General features: G+C 46.2%; 1 protein-coding gene across 3 annotated transcripts; it reads left to right on the top strand.

The window, feature by feature from the left end:
• The first annotated feature begins 4255 nt into the window (after positions 1 to 4255).
• On the top strand, positions 4256 to 6933 carry LOC136471040 (uncharacterized). Of its 3 annotated transcripts, XR_010761910.1 has the most exons (5): positions 4256 to 5739; positions 5950 to 6015; positions 6133 to 6302; positions 6410 to 6443; positions 6887 to 6933. XR_010761910.1 is itself a non-coding variant. In XM_066468772.1 (4 exons), the coding sequence occupies exons 1-3, from the start codon at positions 4269 to 4271 to the stop codon at positions 6279 to 6281; spliced, it is 1686 nt and encodes a 561-aa protein (XP_066324869.1). In that variant the 5' UTR covers positions 4256 to 4268; the 3' UTR covers positions 6282 to 6302; positions 6410 to 6810. The 3 variants fall into 3 exon arrangements, 2 of the variants coding, with proteins under 2 accessions (XP_066324869.1, XP_066324870.1); XM_066468772.1 differs by lacking the exon at positions 6887 to 6933 and having other exon boundaries at positions 6410 to 6810; XM_066468773.1 differs by lacking the exons at positions 5950 to 6015; positions 6887 to 6933 and having other exon boundaries at positions 6410 to 6810.
• Positions 6934 to 13891: the final 6958 nt, after the last annotated feature.

The following is a 13891-nucleotide window of genomic DNA, read 5'->3' as shown; positions in this document are numbered from 1 at the left end:
TTTTCATCCAATACATGAGAAAAGCCTACATCTACCATACACCACATTTGAGGGCAAATAAACTTAAAATTACATATCATCCAATTTTTCCACCGTGCAAAGTGTGTGCCATAAAAAATATGTGGACAATCAACATTTAGCCCATAAGTCGCCATCCTCTATGGTCGGTGAAGATCACAAATGAGAGACATAGCTCTGATACCACTTGTAGGGTCTAGATGACGGACTAGAGGGAGGGTGAATAGTCCTTTTTAAATTTAATCACGTCGGCTAACCGAAATAAATACGGAATTAAAACAATCGGTCTAGCCAAGACTACACCCCTCTATCTATGTTCTCTAGCACCTTGCAATGATCCTAATTAAGCAACTAAGGTGCCAAGCCAGCTAGAGCTCACCTATCCAATTATAGAAGCAAGGTCACACAAACCTATGCCACTAGTATTTTGCACACTAAAGAGCTCTTACACAATTCTAGTAAGCAAAAGCACAAAGCTCCTAAGCTCACTAGCAATGCTCAATAACAAGGCAATCAATGCCAAATTAGAGAGCGCAAATACTTAGCTATACAAACTAAGCAATGTGACTAACAAGGTTACATAAACCAAATTAGCCACGTAAGAGAGCTACTTCTATGCTACACAAGCAAGAAGGTAACTAGTGAGCTACACAAGCTAATAAATTGCAAGAGCAACTACACAAGCACAATGTATATAAAAGTAATTATAAGCTTGTATAAGGGGATTGCAAACCAATGGGAAGAACAATATTGACACGGTGATTTTCTCCCGAGGTTCACGTGCTTGCCAACACGCTACGTCCCCGTTGAGACAAGCTCCAAGGTTGCCACCGGTCCTCTTGCTAGTGGTGACCCACAAGTCACACTCTTCCACGTGGAGTGCTTACCACAAGCTCTAGCACTTGACCCGGTTGGACCACTTGTCGCCCTTCGCGTCTCGCTCTACAAGAGTTGCTCTTTGCGGCTCCCACGGGGCGAGCACAATGCCCCTCACAAAGCTCTTCTCCAGAGCACCGCACAAGCTTCTTGCGGGCTTCGACGAAGACCACCACCAAGCCATCTAGGAGGTGGAAACCTCTTAGAGTAACAAGCACCACCGGCTTGCAAGACGACCACCTAGTGCCACTTGATGCAACCTCATGACGCAATCGCACTAGAATCGCTCACTCACTCAATTGGATGAACACTATCAAGCTAGAGTGAGTTAGATGGCTCCCAAACACTACCACATATGCCACCAAGGCTCTAGTGTGCTAAGCTTTTTTCAAGCTGATGGCCAAAGGCCGACCAACCCTTCTATTTATAGCCCCACGGGCTAAAATAGCCGTTACCCCTTCACTGGGCGTTTTTAGGATGACCGGACGCGCAGGTCGTGTGCACCGGACACGTCCGGTGTGGTGACCGGACGCGTTCAGTCGCTGCTTTCGGTCGCAGCCTGACCGCAATGTGTCCCATTCAAATTGTTTAGCCATTCACGCCCAACGGCTATCTCTACATGATCGGACATGCTGTTAAAAAATGACTGGACGCGGGAGACGCAGCGTCCGGTCTAGTCTAGAGAGCTCCCACACTGGACTAAACGCTCCTAGCGTCCAATCAATTATTGCGCTGAAAACCCGAGACTTGTTGGTTCATAACGGACGCGTCGGTCGCTGCGTCCGGTCGAGTCCAGAGAGCTCCCAGAGCCGCTCAACTACGACCGGACGCGTCTGGTCCACTCTGGACCAACACATGTGCCCCATGTCACCTCGACTGGATGCTAAACAGTGATTTCTCAACGTCCGGTCACTGCTATGACCCAGAGTCCGGTCACCTCTTTAACTCTACCACGCCTGGCCATAATACAGGACGTGTCCGGTATGGATATCGGACACGTTCGGTCACGTCGGGAAGATACCGGACGCGTCCGGTCCTCACGTCGGACGTGTCCGGTCACCCCGTGACCAGCGCATTCAACTCCTTTTCTTCACCAACTTCTTCTCCTTTGCAAATGTGCCAACACCACCAAGTGTACAACACCATGTGTATGTGTGTTAGCTTTTCACAAATATTTTCCAAAGGATTAGACACTCAACTTGCCACGCCACTCGATCCTAGCGACGATGCAAAGTTAGATCACTCGAGTGGCACTAGATGACCGATATGCAAACAAGTTTGCCCCTCTTGATAGTACGGCCATCTATCCTAAACCCGGTCATAAACTTCTCTACACACATATGACTGGTGAAATGAAATGCCCTAGGTTATACCTTTGCCTTGCGTATTCCATTCCATCTCCTCCAATGTCGATGCAACACAAGCACCAACACGATCAACAATGATATGATCCACTTCATATCATCACGCAATCATATTGATTCATCGATCTTGACTTCACTTGCTTTTCACCGTTGCCTTCGTCCATCGGCGCCAAGTCTTGCTTAAGCTTCACCGCCACGTGGTCTATCGCTCTAAAGCCTCCAACTTGCCCTTCACGCTTGCAACCGGTCCATCAAGTCAAGTCTTGTCTTGATCTTCTCCACCTTGATCACATGACTCAATGTCATGTCTCATGTGCAATGAGCTCCTTCATCATCATATGTGTGAGCTTTGCAACATCTCCGAGCTATTTCCACCTCCATGGCATATGTTGCTCACACATATGTACTCGTGAACTAATTACCTGTGTATCTCACATAAACACAATTAGTCCACCTAGATTGTCACTTAATTACCAAAACCAAACAAGGACCTTTCACCGTCGTCCTCTCCGCCGCTGCTCCCCGACGCGGGTGGACCTCCTCGGCGCGGTGGCCCTCTCCGGCGCGGCAGACCTCTCCGATGAGGACGCGGCGGCCCTCTCCTGGCCCTAGATCCGGTCTCGCCGGTCGGCCCCATCTCCCGTGGCGGTGCCGACCCAGACGCTGGTGGCTCTCTGGCGCGGCGGCTTCCCTAGTAGGCGCTCCGGCGAACGGCGCCGCCCCTGCTCCCACCGGTGCTCCCCATCGGCAGATGGCCCTCCCACGACCCAATAGACGGCCCTCGCCGGTGGTGCCCTCATCCCCTCCCCGCGACGGCGTTGGCCGAGTTCATCGATGGCAAAGGAAGGAAGGAAGGGGATGACTTGTGGGCTCCACGTGTCATTGGCTATTAAACTGAATTTAGGAGCCACGATTTAGGTAGTACTACTGGAGTTGGAAGCAAAATTTAGGTAGTATGAAAGTAGGTGGCCACCTAAACAGACATTTAGGTAGTCTGTTTTAGTTAGTACTGCTGGAGATGCTCTTAGAGCATCATGTGTCATGGCACATTATAGAGTTCAATACCAAGACGAATTCAAAAGTACGGTGATCACGCAACAAACGGTACATCCTCTTGCAACGTACGGATATATTTGCTAGTTTATACATATGTACATTGTATGAATAGCTCTTTATTTAATTGCTTGAACTTTTTCATTGTGTGGATATTAAAAAAACGCTACTCATATACATTTTTAAATAAAATAAGTATGAGGTGGTCACATGAAACCTGCTTGTCGTTGAAGTCACCTGGCTTTCTTTGTAGTTTGAGTCATCAATGTCTACGGGTCATTCTAGTGGCTTATAAGACTACTCAGAATAAATAACGGGAGCAAATTTTAGCAAAAAAAATCAAAACAAGGTTATAAAAGACCTAAATAACTGCGACGCTAGAGAATAAAAGCATACTTTTATTTTAAAATAAAATATATGGTTTCATATTTTTCCAAGCTAAAACAAACCTTCTAAGACTAAATCAAATTCTAGGATTTCCAATTGCATATATTTTATAAGAAAAAAATTATAATATTTTTTTTTATAAAGTCTAGTTGACCTAATTTACCTCCTTAGGGCGAAAGTGGCGCCGTATAGGACAGTTGACGTGGCTCCACATTTGTGAAAACAACTGCTCGCTCCGTTTGATTTTTTTTTGTTCATCTATTTTGCAACGTATTATATCTAGATACATAGTAAAATAGATGTACCAAAAAAGTCAAAGCGGCTTATAATTTGGAATGGAGGGAGTATTAAAATCATCGAAAGAGGTAAATCACATAGTTAGAAAAGGTCAAACATCCGATTTTGGAGTATAATCAGAGTGTAATCATACTTTGACCGATAGCGAGAGGTGGTGGAATGGTTCCTGTCTAAAATGATGGCCGAGCGCACACTTCTAATTTATAAATGGGCCGAAATAGAAACTCGGCCCACGGCTCCTCCAGCTGTGTCCGTAGCTAATCCAGCAATCGGATGGATCGATTCGATCCCAGCCCCCCCTCTTCCGCGCCGGCTGCTCGCCGCCCGCCGCCGCCCGCCACCGTCTCCTCTGGCTCCTCTTCACTCCCTCCACCGCCATCGCCGCCCGCGACCGTCTCCTCGCCCTCCTCCTCACTTCCTCCGTCGCTACCGCCGCCCTGCTACCGTCATGGCGAAGCCCCTAACCCCTCTTCCGCGTCGGCTGCTCGCCGGTCCCCGCCGCCCGCCATCGTCTCCTCGGCCTCTTCACTCCCTCCACCGCCCCCGCCGCCCGCCGCCGTCTCCTCGGCACTCCCTCCATCGCCACCGCCGCTCGCTACCATCATCATGGACGAAGGCGCGCCGCACAAGCGTGCGATTCAACTTCTTCGCAAGAGATACAGGCTCCCGGCCAGCCTCATCCTCTTCGCCATCCCGCGGCATTACCTGTCCGCGTGGGAGGAATCCGAGGGCAAGGTCAATGGATTGGTGTCTAGTGTCGAAGACGCAGAAAAATTGATGCAGCAGTGTCAGGTTATCGGTTGCTCTGAGATTGGACTCTATTATGCCCAATTCCTCTCGCTCAGATGTGCCACCATCATCGATCCTGTAGTCACCTCCGTGCGGAATGTCCGGATTCTCAATCCACGTGTTGCGAAGGAGAAGCTGAGACTCGCCTCAGTGCTGAGGAGCCACCACTACATGCTTGATGAAATGGCACAGAAGGTGCAGGACGAGGTGAACCTGCAAGAGCTTATTGTACTACGGTGCAATTTGGCACATGAGCTTGAGCGGTGCACTTGTATGTTAGAGCGTTTGCTACAGATGAAGATGGATGCCCTAGATAGGCTCTTGTTACTGGTGTTGGTTCCAGGTGCGGCATCTGCTGACCTCGCAGAGGGTTTGTGGGTTCTTGAACATCATAGACCTTCTGATCACAGCATCGTTGTCCACCCCGATGATGGGACCATCTCCTGGCCTGCCATTGATGACATCCAACAAAGGATCAAAGATCGATTGGGCAACAGACTGCCAATTGATGATACATTAGTGAAGGTCCGTGCAAATGTGCTTGGTGTCTTTGGCCGGTATCACTTCGAATCTAAGCTCCAGCTTATACTTGAGAACACTCGTGCTGCACTTCAGAAATATATGATAGACCCAACATCTAAGGCTCAAGTCATCCAGACTATGAATGCCCAGCTTAAGGTTCTTGAGCACCTCATAAACAAGAGGTCTCTAGTAGGGTGTTACCGCATCAACCTGCCTGGTGAACCCATTAGCCCTGACTCTGAGGGTGAAGATGACGGTAACGAATCACAAAATGGTGAGGCAAGATCAAATGCTAGTGACGGGGAGTCGTCTGGTAGCAGCAATGCTTATGCTGAGTCAAGTATCACTCTGAATAGCATCGTCAGCACGGACTCTGAGTTCTATGACTCTGACATCTTGGTGATGCAGAGCAAAGGCAACGAGGACGGACAAGGTGATATAAAGAGTCTCCAGACTCTGCATTTTTATTATCTGCTTGTTTTTTTTGTAGTATGTCCCTTGTAGTTTTTGTTCTGTTACCTGAATGTGGTCTTTGCAGATATTGAGAGCCTCTAGGCTCACCTAGCTTGCCTAATTCTGATCATGAAATATGTTTCTTTGTGTATCCAATTTCGTTTCTAACACTACCTCTATACCGCTTCAGTTTCTACCAATGCTTGTGGCCAACCTTCTGCCAAGGCTGCCGTCCTATCTGATGATGAATCAGACGGTATGAGGAAACTTTAGAACTTCAGTAGTTGTGTTGAGTCTGTCATAGTGACGTGGTTACCAAGAAGGTCATCTACTAGGTTATGTTTTGTACCTGAAATTTGGACTGTCTATGCAGATATCGAGGAGATAGCTGTAGAGGAGGATGATGGAATTTATGATGAGTCCGGTGCTATCATGGAGTTTTCTGAGATCGATGGGGAGTCAGAAGATGCAAGGGCGAAGAGATTTGATAACTTTTGCACTTTCCTTGACTACTGCCTGTAGTGGCGGTCGTTGGACATGGAGGTCAATCTACTACCTTGTATCTGTTGGCCTTTGGTTTGCTGTTTAAGATTTGTCATTTTCACTTATTTGCATGCTGCAGTAGATTGATTAAATTTAAAAAATTGCAGGATGTTACTTACATGTTGAAGACCTTATGGTGTGGTAGGCCTCAGAGTCACAATTTTTTCGGTGGCTTGGACTAGTGACAGTGTCTTGTTTACTAGGTTTTGTGCTTTCCCATCTAGGTAAAACTGTTAAATTCGTCACTGTTGCATTGTGATGTACGATCTTATATTTGTTACTGCCGTGTGACACGTCTCAAGACATATCCACGTTGGTTATAGTTTATCTCAAGATTTGGACGAGTATTGTATTGGCTGATGTCTTTGGGTATGGGTTTAAGAATTGATATTTATGGTGAAGCCAATCTTATGAATGCATTAAGTTAAAAACATTGAACTGATCATGGTGTCACATGTCCAGGGTGTGTGCACTTGAATTGTTAGTAGGCCAGTCTGCATGAATTTGCACATGCATTGCATGCTATTGCTTTTTCATGCAGTGGGCAGAGCAAGCACACTCAGATCTTGCAACCCATCATGCAGGAGATGTTAACCATTGTGGGCGACAAGGGTTCATGCTTCATGGTAAGCCACATTGTGCGGATCATGCGAAATAAGGGAGTCACATAAGGCCAAACAGGGCCTAGGCTGGACGCAATTCGTTTTTTCTTTAGGCGTGCCCTAACAGCGAGTATTATATTTGTTGAAAATTTATGACTAGACAATCTATATTTATAGCATGTCGAGAAATTGATGACTAGAGCACCTGTTTTTACAGATACTTTGGCATATACAGCTACGATGATTGCCTGACCGGTATGCAGCCTGTTCGCTTCCTCGTATACGACCGTGGATTATAAGCTGGAACAGTATTTTTCTCTCACATCAAACTAGCCAGCAATAAATAATCAACGATCGTTTACGGCCTGTCGAACAGGCTGATGGTCTGTCTAAGTGTGAAGGACGATGGGCTATAATGTATCCGGAGAGTTTTCTATTATTGTGCGTTCGTCGTCGATCATCCACTAGCTCTGTCAGACCGTATGTACGTGGTTGGTTACATACCAAATTGTTGTTCCTCCACGTACATCACCACCATCTTAGCCCTTTTTTTTGGCGACTCACTGATTTTCATATTATCATGGAACAACCAGATTACAGTCATCGATCAACAGGTTACCCACACAAACTGGAGCCGAGTGCCACACAGCCAGCCTATTGGTACCTGAGACCTGCTTTGCCAACATATCAGCAACACGGCTACAAGATCTAGGGGAAAAAGCTATTCTGAAATCAGGAAAACAAAGACTAATATCTCTACACTCCTTGATGAACGCCGCCACGTTTGATCTCTGGTTGGCTCCAGCCTCCCAGAGCTTCACCAGCTCTTGGTTGTCCGTCTCAACAAGTAGTCTTTGCACTCCTCTTTCGCGTGCGTACGCCATGCCATCCCGGCAAGCCAAGGATTCCATCATCAAAGCATCAAGGCCATGGCTGTACCATTGCGCTCGTTCACCCTGGAAGCTTCCCCTCTCATCTCGGAGCACAGCAGCTGTTGCACCCTGTCCCTGAGTCGGATCAAAGGCGCCATCGATGTTGCACTTGATCCAACCCATTGGTGGCGGCTGCCATCTCTTCTTGCTGGTCGTCAGAGTTCCTTTCTTTGGCCGACTCAACTCCCAGAGATCAAAGGCCATGTCAATTGACCACTTCACTGCCGAGCTGAGCGGCGTCTGCTGCTCACCATGCTTTCTTTTGTTCCGCTGCATCCACAGAGAGTACATACCACCATCTTAGCCCTATGTTTATCTCAAAAACAAACATTTACAAAATCAATAGCTTCCCTTCTTGCACCAGCATGCTTGCTGTTAGCATATGGGTTTCCATCAGAGTTTGGCAAGCATTCAGCTGGAACATACGAGCCTGAATTTGGTCTAGTACTATGCTGTTTTTTTTTTGGCAGGGATTGATGATTGAGGTGTAGCATCACAATTCAACAGTAGTCAAGGAAGATCTTGGAACTCCACATATATATAGCTTTTATTCTTCTCTGTAATAATAACCAAAATGTGGTTAGGAAACCCAAAATGTAATACCAAAAGTAGTATGAAAAATATTGGGTAATATTTTGAAAAGAAATATTTGGATTTTTTTAGACATGAGTGTGAGACATCGAGCTCAGCTAGTGCAGAGGCACAACGGTCCTAGAAAGAAGAAGTTTCTTAACTCCGCCTACATGAATGTTGTCCGTCGTTCGTTGGGCATCTATTCTCAAGCCGAGTGTTTTTCTATGCGGTCATCCATGCTAAAGCATCGTACATGTTTGGTTTTGAGATCTGAAGCTCAGGGACGGATCCATTCTCAGAAAGACCAAGAAGAAGCATGTGACCAGTGCTTCTGCAGCCAAGCCAGCAGGCTCACTGGCCCACATTCATCCTTAGTTGAGCTCCTCACCTCCGTCCCTTGCTACAGGTTTGTTTTTTCTCTATAAAATAAAAAATTCGCCCCCTATAATTTCTTTCACCCTCCGCCACTGCTAGAGCTATTCACAACGTGGATACAATTTAGATGAAAATCAGTTCCTGAATATTTGTGTAATCCAGAGTGCTGGTAACGTGTTAATGTACCTAGCTATTATTTAATATAACTCTTCTTTCGTAAAAAAAAAGGCACGATGGCCATCGTCTGTTGCCATTTGTTTTTGTTTTTTTATACACAATGAGAATTTTAATTTTTAAGGTGGTTAGAGAAAATAAGAACTCTGAGAAAATCTAATGGTTGTGATATAAGAGGTACCGAGAAAAGGTACCAAATTGGTGGGAATGGTACCTAACAAGTAGGTCCGGTACCGATTTTTTATTTGTAAATTGTTCTCTTAATTACTCACCACATCTATGGTTACAAAAATTCAGAAAAAAGTTTTGGACGGTACCGTTCAACCATCGTAACAAATCTCATAGAGAATGTGGGAAATGGACAGATTTTCTAAGTAAATATTTTGAGAATTTCTAATAAATATTTGGATAATTTTTTTCTAATCCTGAACTATCGATGCAGTATGATGTAGTAATGTCCTCGAGTTGATGTGACGCTACATAGAAGGATGAACTATCAATGCACTACGTTCCTCGTAGTTGACGTGATGCTACATACAAGGACCCCAGGGCTGGCGTGACGTCAGCACAAAACCAACCTCCAAACCATTCAAGGTGAAATTCAATGATTAGGGGCATAAACATCGGGTTTTACAAGTAGAAGAGATAAATCAGACTTATAGCATAGTTGAAAAGGTCGAAATACATTAATGACAAATGTATATTTATTTAACTAAATACTTCTTTGTTAGAATGTAGCTATGTGCCCATGCATGTAATGTGTGCATTGTATTTAGAATAGCATAACACAACTGGCAAGGTTTTTGTGGTGAAACTTGGGCCTGTTTGGAATAGAGGAATGTAAAACGTAGGAATCGGAGAAAACACAGGAATAGGAAAGGAATAGAGGTGTAAAACAGAGGATTAAAAAATACAGGATTTTTATAGGAATTGGTGTTTGGAACACATGAATACTAATAACATAGAAATCTATTGGTTTGCAGTAAGCATAGTTGTTTAACATTAATCTCTCTTAAATATACTACAGTTTAGGCATCCACCATGGCACAAACGTGATAAGCTTGCGGCCAGCCTCAGATTCATCTCGTACTTCGTGAAGGAAACACAAACAGGAGGTTTCAGTGGATTTTTGTTTTCCTCCAAAACGTACAGGTGCAGGAAACTTTCCTACGGAAAGGAACGAAGCAATCCTGTGTTCCAAACACTGCTACAGGACTCGGAAGTATAGGAAAGCTCATTCCTTTGATATTCCTTTGAAAATCCTATGATCCAAACACAGCCTAACTATCTGAGTTCAAGTTCTCTATCACATGAGTGCTCCTACTTTTCTAAATTTATTCTAGGATTATTCAACTGACGCTATTCTTTCAATGATAAATGACGTGTCCGTTGATAACGAGGTGTCAGTCTTGATTTCGTCAATCTGGATATACTTGCAGACCTCTCGGTGATCCTCATAGGAGTAGGGTTGCCATTTGCATGCATATATTTCTAAGGGTGAGTGTTTGTGTTCGTGAGCGAAAATTGTATTGTAAAAGAAGCATGTCATGGTTAGGGCAAACGACGATTGACCTCTGTGTGTTGATCTAAGTGATGTGTTTAGTTGTATATACCAAATAATATATGTATGGATGATCGATGGTGTGGTTTAACCAATTTAATCGAATCACATGACTGACCCCTACTAATAGAAAATTATATTAAATAAATGGCTTGATCATGAATAAATTGATACGGTTTATAGGATCAGAACCACACTGGCTTTAGTCAAGCGACGTATAAGGATTTACAGCTCAGCATATGCGGAACAAGACTACAGCAGGTCGTGCTCCAACCACATTCTGTTTAAATATGACACATCACGGCCAGGAATCCTATATATCTTCGGGAAGGTAGAAACTTACTTTTTCTCTTTTTTTTTTTTGAGAAACTTCAGACTCAATTAAACGACAATTGTATCTGGGATACAAACGCCTTTCGACGGTCTGAGCAGCCACACATGTCTACCTATGCTAGCATAAATATTATTCCTTACTAAATATATGGCCGTGCGTTGCACCAAAGGCCACGACACAAAAAGACGATACACTTACAGTTATTTAAGCCACATATATTATAGTAAAAATATATTAAACTTTGCATACAATTTTTCTAGCGCACCTGATAAGAGAACGCACAATAGATCATTTTTTCTATTTGTGATACTAATATATATGCATGCTGGGTCTCTCTCTATATAATAAAGTCACTCAACTCATATTTCTAAAAGTGGATGGATGCTAGATAATTCATAGAGCTTGTTCTCTAAAAGAGTCTAATCTACTAACTGAAGCTTGTTGGAAAGCTTATCATGAGATATTATATTTATCTTCATCCAGATGCAGTATCAGTCACACTCTGCGTATAACTTTCTTTTTATCTCCAAATGGCCATGATTTCTACAGACTAAGTACAACTTTAGGTGGCCTATGCAGACGCTGTACTAATGAAAAACACCATTATATAAAATCTCTATAACTTATTACTACATTGGACCACTGTCAAAGCAGTTATCAATCCGTATATAGAAGTTCTGCACAGGACCATTCTTATTTCAACTGAAACCTGGACATACTCTCCTTGTTATCTACTATCTACTATACCTAAATAGGAGAACCCCACTAACTTATTTTCCTACGATTTCATGAAGCCACGTCATTCAGGGTCCCACCACCGCAAGTCCCGTACACAGCAGCTAAACCATCCTCGTCTAAACGTATTCACAGCTCATGTAGATGCGCCGATGAAACTTCTAGCGCACGTCTTCGTAGGTTGATGCCTCCACTATTTGGCCACTTGATCTTCACTAAATGCACATAAAACTGCACCACAGCCTTTTCTCCTTCCCTGCAATGACTCCCGTGCCTCGGACCACACAAATACAGTAACTGCTGATATTAATTACTCCCTACGGGCAGCTTTCTAAGGCGTTCTCAGCCAAAACTCATATAACAAGGAAGGAGAGTAAACCACGCATGCAGCTCGTCGCTCAATACGTGTTCGTGTTTCGAACCACCGACGAGTAAATTTGTGATTTTACGCGTCTGGTTTAGATGATGTGCTCGAAGGACACAAGGATTTATACTGGTTCGAACGGAATATCCCTACGTCCAGTCTGCTACTGCTCGTGTTACCGGCACTGGTTTGTAGTAAGGGTTACAAACGGGTGAGAGAGGGAGAATGTCCTAAGTCTCTGGTGAAAGGATCGAACAGAGTTGAGTCTGGTTGAGCTCGTCGAACTCCCCCCCCCCCCCCCCGCCCCTCCGTGGGGCGTCCAGCTTCCCCTTCTAAGGGGAAGGAGCTCATTACATGAGAAAAAAGGGAGAGAGAGAGAAAATCAAGGGAGAAGAAGGCCTCCAGGGTCGCGGCATCCTTCATCTCCTTTATACGGGTCTCGCCGGTCCTGTAGATGATGACAGGGACGGCTCCACGTCGCGGTCCTATTCGTCACGGGCGCCATACGCAGGCGTCATCAGCAGGTCACGGTGCTCCACTACGTTCCGGCAGGCGGCGTGGTCAGCAGGTACTACTGTTAGAAGCCGTGCGGGGATTAGGCAGCACAGCACCGGCACGCCCGACACTGTTGGCGATGTGAGCCCCCAGGTATGGTCCGTCGTGGCCACGAGCCATATCGAGACGTGTCCGCTTCCCTCCCGGTGTCAGAGGTTTGACCCTGGGTTCGTACTCTTATACCCGTAGTGGTTGGAGACGGTGCAGACCCCCGTGGGGCCTACGTTCCCGCTGGAGATCGAATCCAGATCCCCGAGGTCGGGCGAGGCGGAATCCCCCCTCGAGGGGTCTGGTGAGACGAAGTCTGCTTCTGAGGGGTCGGGCGAGACGAAGTCCGCGCCCTCGGGGTCGGGCGACACGGAGCCCGCACCCTCAGAGTCTGGCGAGATGGAGCCCACGCCCTCGAGGTCGTGCGAGACTCTAAATACGCCATTGACCATCCGGGTGAGTTAGCGTTCGCGGCCATTAGCTTCCTTCTTCTAGGTATCCCTAATCCCGATACCCGACAGTTGCCCCCGAGCCTGCGGAGGAGTAGAATACTCTTTTGAAGGCTTTTTTAGACGGAAGTATTTTGATGGCTTTCATCTCCCCTTGTGGGCTGCGGGATGTCTTGGTAGGGTTGCGATTCCTTTTTGTTGCAATCGGACTCTTCGGGAGCACACATCTGCGGGATTCGAGGGGTCAGAAGAGATTTCTCTTGACTCCGAACCCTCCCTAGTATCTGATCAATCCGCCATTGATATGCGACCGCGTATTCGGTCTCCTTGCGAGTCGAACTTCCCCCAAGCCCCCGCGCGTAGCAGGGGTCCAGTCGAGGGGTCGGCTCATCTTGTGGTCGTCCTCCCTCAAGCGTTTTTTCCGATAAAACAGAGGATTGGGCCGTGCCATATTTTCCTCGATGGACGAATCATGGTGCTCGGTGAGTTGTTAATGGGCTAGTCTGAGTGGGGTCCCAGCATCCCATTTGTGGGGGTCTGGCATGGGTTAGCTGGTGACCGACTCTAGATTCTTGGCGGCCAGTCCATATAGTTCTCGGGTCCGTTCTACCGGTCCCAAGGGCCCGTTGCCTTTCTTCGGGGAAAAACCATGGATCGTGCACTGGCCAAGACTCGAACGTGGGCCGGGATGCCCGTGACGCTCATGCACCCGGGTATTGGCTGCTAACGAGCCCATCTCTTACCATCCCTCACTCTAAGGGTACCTCGGAGCGGTTGTCAACCCATCGGTGGGCCAACCTTCGAACTCCTAGGCCTAAATGGACCGTGGGAGCGTTTTGAGCTCCATATCCCTCCATACCTGAGGCAGTTTTTGACCCACTAAGGGGGCAAACCGTCATCTGGCGCGCCCTTCGAGGGAGCAGCCAGAGGTGGCGTGCACACGATTC

This window comes from Miscanthus floridulus, chromosome 8, assembly GCF_019320115.1.
Source record: "Miscanthus floridulus cultivar M001 chromosome 8, ASM1932011v1, whole genome shotgun sequence".
NCBI classification, from domain to species: domain Eukaryota; kingdom Viridiplantae; phylum Streptophyta; class Magnoliopsida; order Poales; family Poaceae; genus Miscanthus; species Miscanthus floridulus.
The sequence above is the reverse complement of the archived record's forward strand: the minus strand, read 5'-3'. Positions and strand labels throughout refer to the sequence as shown.

What these genes read in the sequence shown, in the direction of transcription:
- LOC136471040 (XM_066468772.1), top strand. Translation starts at nt 4,269, where the DNA reads ATGGATCGATTCGATCCCAGCCCCCCCTCTTCCGCGCCGGCTGCTCGC. An exon ending in AGGCAACGAGGACGGACAAG is followed by an intron (nt 5,740 to 5,949) that starts GTGATATAAAGA and finishes ATACCGCTTCAG; the next exon opens with TTTCTACCAATGCTTGTGGC. An exon ending in ATCTGATGATGAATCAGACG is followed by an intron (nt 6,016 to 6,132) that starts GTATGAGGAAAC and finishes CTGTCTATGCAG; the next exon opens with ATATCGAGGAGATAGCTGTA.